Consider the following 15,220-nt stretch of genomic DNA (forward strand, 5'->3'; position numbering starts at 1 on the left):
CCTCACCTTTTAACCATTTTGCAGTTTGGGTGAGAAAGGATTATAGATGTAATTGCTGTTTCTGCTGGATTGCTATAGTGATATGACATTGTCATTCCTCTAGACTAGCAGTTTTGTATCCAATAGTTCATGTTCCTGACCTTTTTTTGGTTCATCATTGTATTTTAAAGTAATGCTTAGTTACTTAGTAATGCCATCATTTCAGATCTTTGGAATGTGGCAAATATGTGGTGTATTTGCTAGACTCAATGCCATGAATGGGAAGGGGGATCAGTTTTTCTCCAGTATCAGAATACTTCTCACTGTTCAGTCCAATCCTTTAAATGTGGAGTGAGGATGGGGTGATAAAACTTTCAGAACTCTTTAACACTCAGGAAATGACATGGTTTTGGTTTTTGGTCGTCATCATAGCTAGCAGTCTTCTCTTAATACTTAAATTCATCTTTAAAAATTAGGCTATAAAACTAAGAATGAAAAGTGTGCATTCACAGTGACTAAGCAAAATATAGCAAATAAAAAAAATCATTGCTATTGGTCTTCTTTCACTAGTGTCAAAAAAAAAAAAAAAAAAATAGAAGAAATTGATTGACATCCATTTATAAATAATGAACTAGAATCTAATAAAGTTATGTATACTTATATCAAAGACAGCTGGTATTAAACTTCTCAGTGATAAAAGTTGAGTCCGAATTTATCTAGATCTATGGTAAGAACAGTTTTAAAGAATACTGAAAATTAGACAATACTGGGAGGTTACATTTTCATTAAGTGGTTTAAGACTTTCATACTAGATCTCCCTTAATATAGAATGTCCCATGAATATTTGGATTGAGGATAATGTGTAGTACTGCTTGTGAATTTATTGTGGATTCAGAAAAAGGCTAAATTTGTTGATGAGAGATGTCAGAGTGGACATATGTACAATTACCATTTTTAAAATGGAAGGAAACAGAGAATAAAGATAAAAATAAAATAAATGATGCTTGAATAAATTTTAGAGTTAAATACTTTACAAAAATGAATCATTCCAAACCAAGGCTAAGTCGGTAAGAACAGCTTTCCTAATCTGGAAAAGATAAGGCAGCAAGAATGATAAAATGAAGGGGTTATGGTTTACCATTGCTACTACTACAAGAATTCCTCTGTTGAGGAGACAAAGCCCAAGTTGATTTTAGAATTTTTCTTTAACATAGCTGCTCCTTCAAGATGGTTGTCCCTTCAGAACTGTTATTTTTACCCCTATTAGGGAAAAAACCTCTCAATATAGCCCTGACTGAATCCTGACAGTCTCATTTCGTGGTCTACTACTGATGATGAGAAGAGTGACTTTTGATGGCTTTGATTGACCAGTGCCAAGATTATTTTATAATGGCACTAAGACTTGTAATTGTCAAATCTACACTAAGATTTGACAATTACAAGTATTGTTGCCAAATCTTAGTATAGATTGATGATGGAAAATTGGATGAAAGCCAGTTGTGAGTAGCTTTTTAATTTGTTTTTAGAACTGATTGTCCTTGGAAATTAGTTAATTTACTTTTAGAACTAAGTCTTCTTTTTCAGCAAGAGTGAAATTAGAAATAAAAGATTTCAACCCTACAAGAATAATTTCAGTGATGATGTTAGAATAAAAGTAGGAAATTTTAAAATAGTATTCCAACCATGGAAAGAGACTAGAAATCATGCAGATTATTTCATTTGGCACTGTTGAAAAACAAAACATGTGAAGTTGTCAATGGTCTTGATAGAGACTCCATAGGAGAAGAGATCTTCATGAAAGTTTGGTCCGAGGTACACGAAGGACAACTGATACCAACAGTCTCCTTTGGGTGTTGTTTGTGTGGAAAAGATTATGGATATTAAGGAAGTGGTTTGGTACACTAGTGCATAAATGAACAGTTTAGTTAAGGGCAGTAGTGCAGAGTCATCAGCATCCCTGCAAGCTGTATGAGAAATGGAAGTTAACTTATAAACGTTCAAGTCACCAAAGATAATGAATTTTCTCTTAAGAAAATATGAAAGTATACTGGAGAGGTTTGTATTAAGGATACAAAATTAAAAAGTTTTGACTGATTATTAGAGTTGAGTGATAGGGATAGCTAATGAATTTGACAAGAGTGGAATAATTAGATTTTCTGCTAAGGGACTTAAAAAGAAAAGATTCTAGATTTGGAAGTTGTTGATGAGAGACGTCAGAGTGGACATATGTACAATTACCATTTTTAAAATGGAAGGAAACAGAGAATAAAGATAAAAATAAAATAAATGATGCTTGAATAAATTTTAGAGTTAAATACTTTCTCAGTTTTGCATTGGCCAATATTATTTTCGAATTTCATCCAATATTTGTACATTCAGTTTGTTTTAATCCTCTGAAGGCAAACCAACTTTGCAATAATATTAAAAAATATATTTTGAGGAAGAAATTCATTGAGCAATAAGTATGTTTTTTTTTTTTTTAAGGAAATAATTTATTAATACATAATTCCTTATTGTGCACATAACCAGCAGTTTTGAGGTATCGCGCACATATTCAGTTAAATGAAGTACCTTTTTACTTCATTTATAACCTTAAAAATTGGCAAGAAATAATTCAAAAGTGTCTACTTTTTTAAAAAATCAATTTTTTTATATTAAAAAAAATGTTTTTAATTATTCTTTTGGAAATAAAAAACTCTGCAGTACATTCAATATTTTTCATCTCTTCTTTTAATTTGGAGTTTTGAATATTATCTCCCTTATTATCTTGACTGACTGAGCAAATTGTCACTTGAAAAACCTACATGCTTCAGCAGTTGGACATCAGCCCTACCCTTCCACGATGCAGAGCCAGAAATGTAATAACAATTAGATACATTGTCAAAAAATGTAAAGAGCACATGCTTTAACAATTGGTTGCTTGAGATGCCATTAATTTTAAATTCATGTTTTGCAGCATGTGCATATAATTATGAAGAATAGGCTTAACTTCATTCTGTAGTTTTTCCATTTGCGCAATAAGTAATGGAGATTTCTGAAATTTTTAATGAAGAGATCAGAGAAACACTTTTGTTGAGAGGTATTCTGAGTTGTAGATGTATGGACTGAGTACACGAAGAGCATGAAATTGCTGAAATTGTGCATAATATCCAATACTGTGTTCCTAGCTCTGGTTTAAATAAATCTCTAGTTTTGTACATTTATTTATCTTAGTGTGTTTTAGATATTTAGTTAAGTAAGTTACCTTAGCTGACAGATTAAAAATTCTATGTAACTATATTGTTTTTCACAAAAAAATTTAATTTTTTTTAGTGATTTGTTAAAATTTTTTGTAGACAATGGATAATATTGAAGATCCAGATAGGCGACAAAGGCTACAGCAGCTGGAAGAACGCTTGTTAGATATGCGATCTGAAATAAATATTGATGGACTTTTGGTAAGTTAAGATTTAGTTCTGAATTAAATAATTACAAGCATTTTTTAAAAAAATTTTATTGTTAGAGCAGATAAGATTTTTTCTCTTTTGAACTCTACCAGTTTACTTGCCAGTTGTGTCACTGATAAAATGAATGTCACAGTTGGCATATTCATAACTTTTTTTGCATCAGTTTAGAGGCTGCTTTGTTTCAGGAGTGGCTTGTTAGGAATTTAAAATTTCTAATGCCAGTAGTTTAAACTGTTTGATTTAATTTTTATGAAATATTTCCAGGAATATTAAGACACACTGAGAATTAGATGCTCTGAGTTTAATTACTATTTGCCTTAGTGCTTGATCTGTTTTGTGGCTGCCCATGCCCTTGAATGGTCACTGCTTACCACTTGTCTCATCCGACATGTACAAATCTGTGAGGTCAATATCCTTGTCTTCCAAAATTTCTGGACCATGTGGGTCAAGATTCCTTCTCTCCTGGATCTACTTGATAATGAAAAATCACCAAGATGTGACTTATACATGAAACTGACTTCAGCACTCTTGTTGCCATCATCTTCTGTTTTCATGCTATATCTGTGAGAATCTTTGAGGTAATAGCACATGCCTGTTCTACTCAGTAGCTTTCCCTGTCATCTTCCACTATCAGTAATAGATTTCCAAACTTGAAGCAGTAGCCATTCACATTTCTTCCATGTCTATTTTGGTGCTGTGGCTTATTGTGCCCCTCCAGTGCCTGTTGTCCAATATTACGATCTCAGATCTTGGTTAACCTCCATAGCAAAAGCCATCTGACATCCTAATATGTGTTGTTGATTTTAAGCTTACTAATTCACTTTCCACCAACATCACCAATTGCTTCTGTAGTCAACCACTTATACTTGACCCCTGTCTTTCTTTAGTTGATCGAAATAATTTATTGTCTTTGTTTAATTACTAATAATTTTGGGTGGTCTTTCTCGTGAACAAGTGTATCTTCCTCTTCATGCTGTTATTCAGTAATTGGCAGTTAAGTCTACTGTTTTCTCCATGACTGTAGTTAAGGTCCTTATTTAGCATGATTGTTTCATCTCCGTTTAGATAAACTTTAGACATGCATCTTCGTGCACAACAATTCCACTTTTTGTCCATAGTTGCTTGAATATCTTTGACAGAACATGAAAATAAAGACAGACTGAAACTAGAGAATGCACAGAAAACTCTAAGGATGACAAAACTAGAGGCTGTATAGATGTAATCATCACTGTCACCTGTACAATCACACCTGCTTAATCCCCTCCAAAAGGGAAATTAATACTTTTGCTAAAATGATTTAAAAACTGGATTGCCAGTGCAATTCAGCAAACCTGGAATTGCAATAGTTTTATGCAGCCTTTCATTGTCATATAGCAGCAGTACTCCAGTCTCAATAGCCCAGGCTGTTTTATAAGAGGTGAATTCCTAATTCTTTCAGAAGCATTATAATGCAGAACAACATCATGATGGCTTCAGAAAACATTCACCATTATTCTACCTGTTATTGGTACAGCCTTAAACCTGATTGTTGGGGTGAACCAGGATACTTCCATTGCACTTATACTTGGTTGGGTTCAGGTTGAAAGTGTGGACCAGCTATTCATTCCAGGATTTCTTTTCTGACCATGTAGTGAAAACATTCATTCATGTTTTCACTAATTTTGTTTTGTTTAAGATTTTTTTTTCATTTTTTAATAAATGAAGATATATAGTTTCAGGCAGGTCAGTTCATAATGATTTGCTACTTGCAGAGTTCCTTCTGGTGGGAGACTTCTGTTCAGTATTATTCTCTTATATGTTGTAAGAACATATTATTTCCATAATGGCATGATGTGAAAGAATTAAAAACAAAACAAAAAAAAAAAAAAACCTCAAAATGGTGTTGGCACAGCTCAAGACTTGAGTATTGCATCTACTCTTTCAAAAATTTTTAAATAATGGCACCCATTTTTCTTAGCATTTCTTGGAAAAATGTGCACAAAAAATTCCTGTGGAAAACTGGCAACATTTAAAAAAAAATTTTTTTTTTTGTGGAATACTGTTTTTTAAAATAGAGTTGATTCTTCTATTTAAAATAGAAGCAGCAAACAGAATTATTACTGAGACTTATTCATGTGGTGAGTGTAGCATTTTTCTGCTTCTATTCCGATGCTTAAAAAAGACTTGAACATGGTCCTGCATACAGCAACAGTTTTGCACATATGCTTTTTTCATTTTAAGTGAGCTTTTGTATCAGCATGACTGCCATGTCTAATACTTAAATATGTTGTGCTACTGTCCATTGATCTTTTTTGTTAAGTGCCCATTCATGCTAGCATCTGTCCTTATATAAACACATTTATGCACAGGCAATTTAATGAATGGGAAAGAAATAAAATATTTGATACTTTGTGTTATCAGTAATTATAAAATGCTTATGGTTGGTATGTTATTTTAGGTCTGAAAACAGCACAACATGATATTGAATAATTATAATTATACATGAGCAAGAGGAAAATACAGCTTTTAATGTTACCACCAGTGCTGGATTTAGGTATTATCTGAATCAGATATTTTTAGAGGTCCTAAAAATAAAGTAACGAGGAGGCCTGGACCAGTATTGCATTGTATGTGTATGGTTCTCAGGCCCACTGCTAACTGCTATCTTGAAATCCCAGAGCCATCAGCTGCTCCACTGAAACTCATTAAATGCAGCCTTTGTTACCACCTAAAAATTTAGTTAGAACCAGAGAGTTTGTTCCCCTCAAGTATGGAATCCCTAGGAATGGAAACAAATTAAAGCATTTTTTTTCACCCTCTTGTCAATAGCTCTCCCTATGACTTAAACCTGAAGAATTATTAAGTTCAGAGATCAGGTTGTTAACCTAGAGAGGTGGCAACCCTAGTTTGCACGATGCTTTATTAAAACTTCTTCAACCTTTGACAATGTTAAATCTGTGTTGTTATGAGTTTTGCTGTTTATAAGGATAACAGAATTATACGTTATTAATTTACCTATGTATGTTTAGGTGAGAAAAATAGCTTGCATGAAAAAATGTACAAAACAGCATCCCAAAACTGTTTTTGGGAATGCCGTTTTGTCTATTTCACCCTAACTAAGTTTTTCTGTTTCTTTTTTGGTCTACAAAAGCTATACAACCTTTGTAATCTGTTATAATTATTATTAAAATTTGCTTTATTAAATTAACATTTATTATTATTTTCTCCTTTATGGGATTTTTTTCTGTCCTATGACGGGTACTGGTGCCAAGTGCATGGGGTTATTGGTTGAGGCCGATTACTATTACAGGTCGACCATCACTAATCCAGCCACCGGTAATTCGGTTCCACCACTAATTCAGACATAATTTCTGCAAATGTAATTTCAAATTTCCTGGGTCGCCGCACCGACCTGCTGCTACTGTTTTGGTGGCGTTGGTTGCAGTGCCGACTGGGCTAGCCAGGTGGGTAAAGTGCCCGAGAGTTTATTTTATTGCCTGCCTGGCAACCCAAAGGTTGCGAGTTTGAATCCTGCCTCGGGCTTGGATCAGAGTAAAATGCAAAAACTTTGGGAGGTGCATTATGGCCACAGAAGATGATGCGCCAACAACTAACGAAAAAAGAAAAAAAAAAAAGTTGGTTGCAGTATCAGCTGTTGGCGTGAACTCGTAAACACTGGCAAGCCATTAGCACTTGTGTTTTTGCATTTATTTTTATTATAACCTGCTCACATTTAGCCCCAGCCATTGCTCCAATTCATAAAGGAAGTGCCTCTCGTGGTGTAAAGTGGGAACACCGTACATTGTTCATAACAGATAAAGTTAAACTTCTGAAAAAACTCGACAGCGGTGTGTTGTCCTAGGAGAAGTTTAACTCTGCTTAATTGTAAATTTCAGCAATTTCTCTCAGTTCCTCTTATTTTACTAATTTTATTTTAGCCATTCCTTTTTAAATTTTTTTTTTTTTTTTTTTTTTACAACACACGTGTACAAACTTGCGGAAAAACACAACATAATATGATGGATAATGAACTTGTTTTCACAAAATCTCTAACAATACTGACAAACTTATTACGAAGTTTGAGAGTTTATTTTATCGCAATTAGTTTTATTGCAGCGCTCGCTGTGCGTGCAATAAACTAATCACAAACGACCTTCATATATATGCTGTAATAGCGTCACACGTATGTGGCCGACACTGCTTCTCAAGAAATAAAGTAACCTACCGGGCCATGTTGGCCACATATATGCGACATAAAAAAAAAGTCTCTTTTTTAATATATTTTAAGCGAAAAAACGACAACACTGACATTACAATATTTATTTTCGAATTACTAATCAAATTATTTGCTAAATATTTTTTGGTCCCTGGAGAATTTTTTCTTAAACTGGCTTGGCAGTCAATGTTTCAATTAAAGGTAGAAGGAGGTGGTTAGCTGTTGGGTGAACTGTATGTGCTAAAATAACCACCGATGATCCGGAAAAAATCAGTAATCTGGCACCCCACAGGTCCCAACGCTGCCAGATTAGTGATGGTTGACCTTATTGTTATTACTGTTGGTCAAGGAACTCTCTTACTAATTATCAGGATTGCTGCTTTCTGGAGTTCCATGTAAGCGTTCTCTGGGAGACTAAATTCTGCTAGGTTCTTGTGGAGACTCTTTGACACCATGCCAGTGGTTGACATGGTGATTGAGATTGTCATTACTTGTTCCACATGTCATATTTCTTTGACTTCCAGTCTTAGGTTTGTGTACCTCCTGATATTTTCTTTGTAGGTTTTCTGGAGGTTGCTGGTGTTGGGGACCACTATGTTGATTAGGTAAGTAGCCCTTCTTGTTGATGAGGGATAGTCATTTGTTATTATGTCATGGTCCCAGTATAGTTTGAGTAGGGGTCTCTAGTATGGTTCATACTTGTAATATGGTACACTTTCTTTGATCAAATGGTATTTTTGCACTAGCTTCTGATGTATTGATGTATCCTGGCCACCTGGTTGTGTCTGTGAGTGTACTTCATCTGGTAATCACCCTGCATCCTGCGGTGATGTGCTGGATTGTTTCTGAGGCCAGGTGACATTGTTGACGTGTGTCATCTATCACTCTCGGGTCCTTGGTGATGTATTTCCTGGTGTTGATTACCTGGTCTTGGATGGTGAGCATGAATCCTTTGGTCTCGGGGAAGAGCTTCCCATTTCATGAGCCAAGTGATGGAAGTCATTGTAGTGTCTACCATGGATTGTCTTCACCTGTCAATGTATTAATAATAATAATACATTAACTAACATAACAACCGCCCTGTGGTTGTTATGGCTGGTGAACCCGCAATCTGGGAGAAATAATATGAGTAATAATAATAATAATATTATTATTATTATAAACAATTTTTTTTATGAATAAATTGTATTGTATTATTATTATTGCTCTTATATTATTTCTCCATGATTGGGGGGGGGGTTCCACCCCATTGGCAGGTACTTCTACCAAGTACACAGGGTGGTTATTATGTCTGGTTACTGTTGGTCGAGGAACTTTCTGACTATCGTACAAGTGAACATCTACAAGGAACTAAAGGACTTTCTGGAGTTCCTTGTAGGTGTCCTCTGGGAGACTTGTTCCTGCTAGGCTGTTATGTAGGGTCTTTTGCACCATACTGATAGTTGACATGATGATTAGATTGGTCATTACTTGTTGCATATGTCACATCTCTTTGATCTCCTGTCTTAGGTTTGTGCACTTCCTGATTTTTCCCTCATGGGTTTTCTGTAGGTTGTCAGTGTTGGGCACCACTATGTTAAACTAATAGGTAGCCTTTTTCTTCTTGTCGACAAGGGTTATGTCTGGTCTGTGGTGTGTAATGTCTTGTCTGTAATCATGGCATGGTCCCAGTAGAGCTTGTGAGTTGGTGTCTCTATTACTGCCTGGGGTTCGTACTTGTAATATGGTACACTTTCTTTGATCAACTGATATTTCCTCGCTAGCCTTTGATGTATTATCATGGTCACCTGGTCGTGTCTACAAGTATACTCAGTCTGGGTGATCACCTTGCATCCTGCGTTGATGTGTTGGATTGTTTCTGAGGTCAGGTGGCATTGTTGACATGTGTCATCTGACACTCCGAGCTCCTTGGCGACCTATTTCCTATAGTTTCTGGTGTTGATTACCTGGTCTTGGATGGTGAGCATGAATCCTTCAGTCTCAGGGAAGAGCACCCTGTTTGTGAGCCATGCTTTTAAAGCTGTTTTATCTACATAATCTTGATGGAGGTCATTGTAGTGTCTTCTTTGCCCATCTTTCTAGCATTGTTTGTGCCATCTGGGTGTGAGAGAACTCCCACCTAGATGGCAGAAACATGTCAACCACTGATATGGTTCAAAAGATGGTGCCTTATTATTACATGGTATAAAAAAGAAACTTACATACCTTTGCTAATATGTATGTATATGGAAACTTTATATGACCATATTTGTTGGAAAAACATTGTTTTTCTCATAAAATAAATAAACAAAAACAACTTAATAAGGAATTGTTTACGTCCTTTTTAAATGAACTGGAACTTACAGGTTAATTTTTTTAGCAGAATTAAAATTTGAAATAGCTTATGTTTTTAGCACTGAAATGGAAATGGTTTGCTATTTTTAGGAAACTTTCCAAGCATTGTAATTTCTCTAATTTCTCTAATTTTACAGAACATGAAACAGGTTAGTGCATTAGCATCATGTTGGCATGTAGTGAATTACCGAAAATGGTAAAACGGCATTAGTTTTATCATATCTCATATTGTGAATACCTTCACAATGAGTTTCCTGATATTGCACTACCTTGAATGAGTAATGCTTCACCTTTGGAGAAGACTATTGTTACTTATTCTCAGTGGACACCACCACCCATATGGGTGGTGGTGTCCACTGAGAATGAGAATAGAGAATGTGTTGGCCTGCAGTAACGTTGATAAAGAAACAACTATTGCATTTGATAATGTCTGTGCTGTAGTTAAAAATGCATATAGGTCAAAAACTGTGCAAACAACATTAGATTCTTTCTTTAAATTAGATTAATTTATTAAATAGTTAATGGTTTGCATGTATCTTTTTATTGTAATTCCTTTTTACCGTGATACTAAAATTTTGTGTATATCAAAATATATACGGTACAATATTTTCATTTCCATTAATTGCTTTTCTCTTAGTTTATTTTAAAAATAAAGTCTTTAAGAAATGTGTTATTCCTATTACTGTATTGTTAGACAAGGCTTTTGTTTTTATTATATTTTATTTTTATTATTTTATTTTATTAATTTATTTTTTAAATTTATTTTGATATTATTATTTGATATTAATTTTGATATATTATTTATTATTATTCTTAGATATATAGTATGTAACAAAAAAAAAAAAAAAAAAAAAAAAAAAAGGTAAAATTTTGACACTTTGGGGGGCCTCGTTACTACAAATCTTGTTATTACAAAACATGAAAATTTAGATCCCTTGAACTTTGTATTAATGAGATTCGACTGTATGTATTTTCTTATATTCTTATTTGTTTTATCTTTTGATTGAAAACTAAGAATATTAAACATGGCATTATATTATTTAGGATACTGTTCAGGCAATGGTTTTGGACTGTGATCATCCAGCTCTCAGGAGGACAAAAAACATTGAAAGTTTCCTCCAGAGGTGTAAGTTTCTGTAAAATGTGATATAAAATATATATAAATAATTCTATATGTATATGATGATTTTACATACATTGGGAACTTGATTTTAAATTAGTATTAAATTGTTGCTTACTTTGTAATTAATAGAGAATTTTTTTACTGAAGTAGAATATCTATTTCTAGGCTAGTGGTTAACACACTTTGGTCTGTAGAGTTTGATTGGATATACCACCATTCCCCAACTTATTTACACTATATTCATGTTTTTGGCAGTAAGTTAATTTTCATAGTAATAACATCTAATTTAATATTTATTCATCCTTTTTTAAGCATGTTATGCATAAATGCACAAAGTGCCTGTTGTTTTCATCATATCTATTTATATGTAATAATTCAACTCCTAGTGGATGGATTTTCGTTAAATTTTATATTTGGTTGTGTTAGAAAAATTTTCTAAATTTTTTTCGAAATTTTTTCTGTTGACTCAATTTTAATGAAATTATCAGATCTCATTAAAATTGGACCAATAGAAATCTGGCAGTTATTATTTCTTTGTCTGTCTATATATTATAGCTTGACTCCCAATAGATGGATTTTCATAAAAGTTTGTATTTGGCTTCTTTAAGAAGTATTTGTCACTATATTCATCTGTCTAAAATTTCATTAAAATTGTACCAATAAAAATCTGGAAATAATTTAATTGTCCATTAGTTTGCATTTTTGACTTAACCTTGATCCCCTTTGGATGGATTTTCAGAAATTTTATATCTCACTCTGTTAAAACAATCTGTTAGGCCTTCCCAAATTTCATTAAAATCTGGCCAATATAAAAATATTATTTATTTTTTTAATGCATATCACATAGGCTGTTCATATACCCTATATTGTAGTTGTAATGCTGTATAAGGTTCTTTGCCATGTACTGATATGAGAAATGAATGGGCAGTATGGTGAATGCACAGAAACAAAACTTTCTCAGTTTGTGCATAAAAGTTGTTGCTTTTTGTTATAAATCATGAATTGTCATTATTTGCTTACGTGCCTGAAATGCGATGCATTGCATGTTAAATAACTTGTTTTAAATATCTAGCTTTTTTGGGCAAAAAAAAATCAGACCCTGAAACATATTTATGAAAATTTTTTGATCTTTGACATATAGGACATACAAAATTGGTCTCTGAAATCACTTAGGTTAGGAGTTATCAAACTGTGATCTTAGTGCCACCACCCAAATGCACCATTTCATAATTGTTTTCCTTTTGCTGTATAGGTTTCCTAAGTGAAGAGTTGACAAATCCAGAAGTGAAATATTTTCATGGGTTGAGAGAAAATGACAAGGTGTGGGAATTAAACATAATGCAGTTCACATCCTTTAAGACCTCTGACTTCAAAAATTTACTAATGCATGTTGTGAATAGTACACTAAACCATTAATTGAAATTTACTGTAATATACAGTAAACTCAGAGAAGCAAAACAGGTTTGCAAAATCAGCACCAATACTATCACAACTCATTGTGAAATCTTTCACAAGTTGCCTAGCCTTGTACTTTCAAATAAGCAGTGCTTCCCAGATAGGGAAGACTATTGTTGCTTATTCTCAGTAGAGTACCACCACCCAGTTGATACCATTATTTACCTGGAACAGACAGAAAGTTCATGAGCTGCTGAATTAGTTGGTGTGCTGTATACATTTCTGACTTCATTATAACTTTTGCACTAATATTTTAATTGTGCTACATTTTTCTGCCCCACCGTGTATTTGGTAGTTAGCAGAATTTCAGCTGCTGCTGCTGATGTTGTGGTCTTTAATACTCAGGATAGAATAAACTTCCTTAAATAGTGAGCCATCTTGAGAAGCAAACTAAAACCTTACCTCTTGGTATTTGTTTAAAATAGAGATACCACTGTCATATAATGGTGAATATTGATGTCTCCTATTGTTAAAAAAATAATAGAATAGCCTTATTTGCTTAAAAGCTATTTGTATTATTATTTATTTGTTTAAAAGTAGTGTGTCTGAAAGCAACTTTGGTTAAGGAATATCTATTTTGAGTATTCAAGGCCATAGCATTACTTATAATAAATAATTTTATTTTCATTCAGAAGAATTTCTACTACTGGGTTTTGATCAACCTGTATAATATTGTACTTTAAGCCTTGCCTTTTGGCTGGCTGAGTGGTAAAAGTGTAAGAATACCAGAGATACATCTGCGTGTTCAAAATTTACCTCAATGTGTATTAAAAAATTGTCATTTGTTGAGACTGAAAGTTTACTCTCAAAAGAAAATTTGGATTTGTCATCAGTAAAGGACATTTGTGATATTCTTTAAATGAGTGAATTGAGTGTCTTGTTCAGCTCCTGTATTGATCCTCTTACCTCAGTGTGAATTACAAAACCTGTTATTTTTTCATTAACTTGCTTCCCCCTAACGGTGTTTAAGAATGCAGTAGTGGATATGATGTCTGTGGACACATTTTCAAGGAAGTCATCATCACAGAGTAATTTGTTTTTATTTGAGCCTCTTGGTTCAGAAACAATCTACTTATATAGGGTGGTCTATGAGTAAGAAAACTATTTTGAATAACTGATATGATAATGTTTTTAATGAAAAGTAATAAATGATGTAAATATGTATAATTTATTTGAAAAATAGTTTCTAATTTTTTTTTTATTGTTTCAGAATAATTTGTACATAGGAAAAAGTACCATAAGCCTTACAATGGAGAGGATTGAAATTGTAAAGTGGCAAGCAAAATATGAAAATGCAGCAGTAGTTGCATGCCAGTTCATGAAGTATTTTAGACAGACAACCCACAATATAGACCATGAAGCAAATTGTGTGATGAAGTGGAAACAGTACACAGGCAACCAAAACCCAGTAGACTTTGGATCTCTAAGACTTCTACAAATTTGGAACTTTTAAGAGAGGATGCCGAAAGAAGTCCAAAAATATCTCAACGAAAGTGAAGTTTGGAAACTTAAAATACCTAAGATAAGCTTAAATAAAATCATAAAGGAACTTAAATATGAGGTTTATCTTTGTATGTTGCTATTAAGTTTGAATGAGGATAACCCAGATAGAAGATTGGAATTTGATGAACAGGTTTTGGCCACGAGTATTACAAACTCAGATATCATTGACAATGGTTTGTCAGTGATATCTGTATTCCATTTAGTTGTTGTTGTTGTTATTTGGCTTTTAGGAGCATTAGCAACTAAGGCCATATTGCTCCAGGGATATGCGGTGGTCATTCCCTGACCTTTCCGAATCCTCCGTATTTGGTGGTCAAGGGCTCGAACCCTGGTCTAATCAGAAAGTGTGTGCTGCTCCTACCCACCTGGCTACGGAGGCACCTTCCATTTAGTATAAATGTGAACTGATGAAGCAGCATTTAAACTAAATGGAACTGTCAATCATCATAACTGTGTTTAATATTCTCTTAACAATCCCCATTTCTTTCTAACAAGGATTTAAATGCTCCTGGCTTGATTGTCTGGGCTGGAATTTGTACATGTGTGTTCCCAAATCTTTTTTCTTTGAGGGAACTGTGACAGAAGAAAGCTACCTGACATTGCTAAAAGACAATCATTCCACTAATCAGTCCAAAATCAATTTCAACATTCCTTTTGTATTTGACATGGAATACCAGCCCGATATGTGAAAATTGTCTGCAAATTCTTAGACAAAGTTTCCAGGTCGATGGATTGGATGTTGGGGTTTCCACTGAATGGCCATTATGCTCCCTGGAATTAACACCTTGTAATTACTTTTTGTGGGATTCTTAAAGGATGAAATATTTAGTATTAAGTTCAGGTCTTTGCTGGAGCTTCAGCAGTCAGTAGTTAGAGAATTTGAGAATGTTATTGTTAAAATCAAAATTCTTTAAGAATTCTGTGAATTTTTTATTTTTGCTAATGATACAGCCATAATAAACACCTGAGAATAGTTGCTATAATTGTTCAGTAGCTTTAAAAAAAAAAAGTTTTTCATTTCCAACACAATGCATACAATACAGCTCAGAATGATACTTGCATTGATCATTTTATAAAGCAATAAAGATTAATAAAAGAAAACTAATATCATTAAAGGTTTATTTTCAAAGAAAATAAATGTATTGGAGTGTAGCTCCCTAATATCAAACATCAAAACCCTAACCC

At 33.6% G+C, this 15,220-nt stretch overlaps 1 protein-coding gene across 1 annotated transcript in view; it reads left to right on the forward strand.

Moving 5' to 3' along the window:
- Positions 1-15,220, forward strand: part of Rok (Rho associated coiled-coil containing protein kinase) — a 403,168-nt gene that overhangs the window by 35,605 nt on the left and 352,343 nt on the right. The window contains exons 3-4 of the mRNA XM_090374570.1: positions 3,315-3,416; positions 10,999-11,080. Coding sequence (XP_090230696.1) covers positions 3,315-3,416; positions 10,999-11,080 — 184 coding nt within the window. The remainder of the gene's footprint in view (positions 1-3,314; positions 3,417-10,998; positions 11,081-15,220) is intronic.

This window comes from Mastigoproctus giganteus, chromosome 5, assembly GCF_048544385.1.
Source record: "Mastigoproctus giganteus isolate SK-2022 chromosome 5, ASM4854438v1, whole genome shotgun sequence".
Taxonomy (NCBI): Eukaryota; Metazoa; Arthropoda; class Arachnida; order Uropygi; family Thelyphonidae; genus Mastigoproctus; species Mastigoproctus giganteus.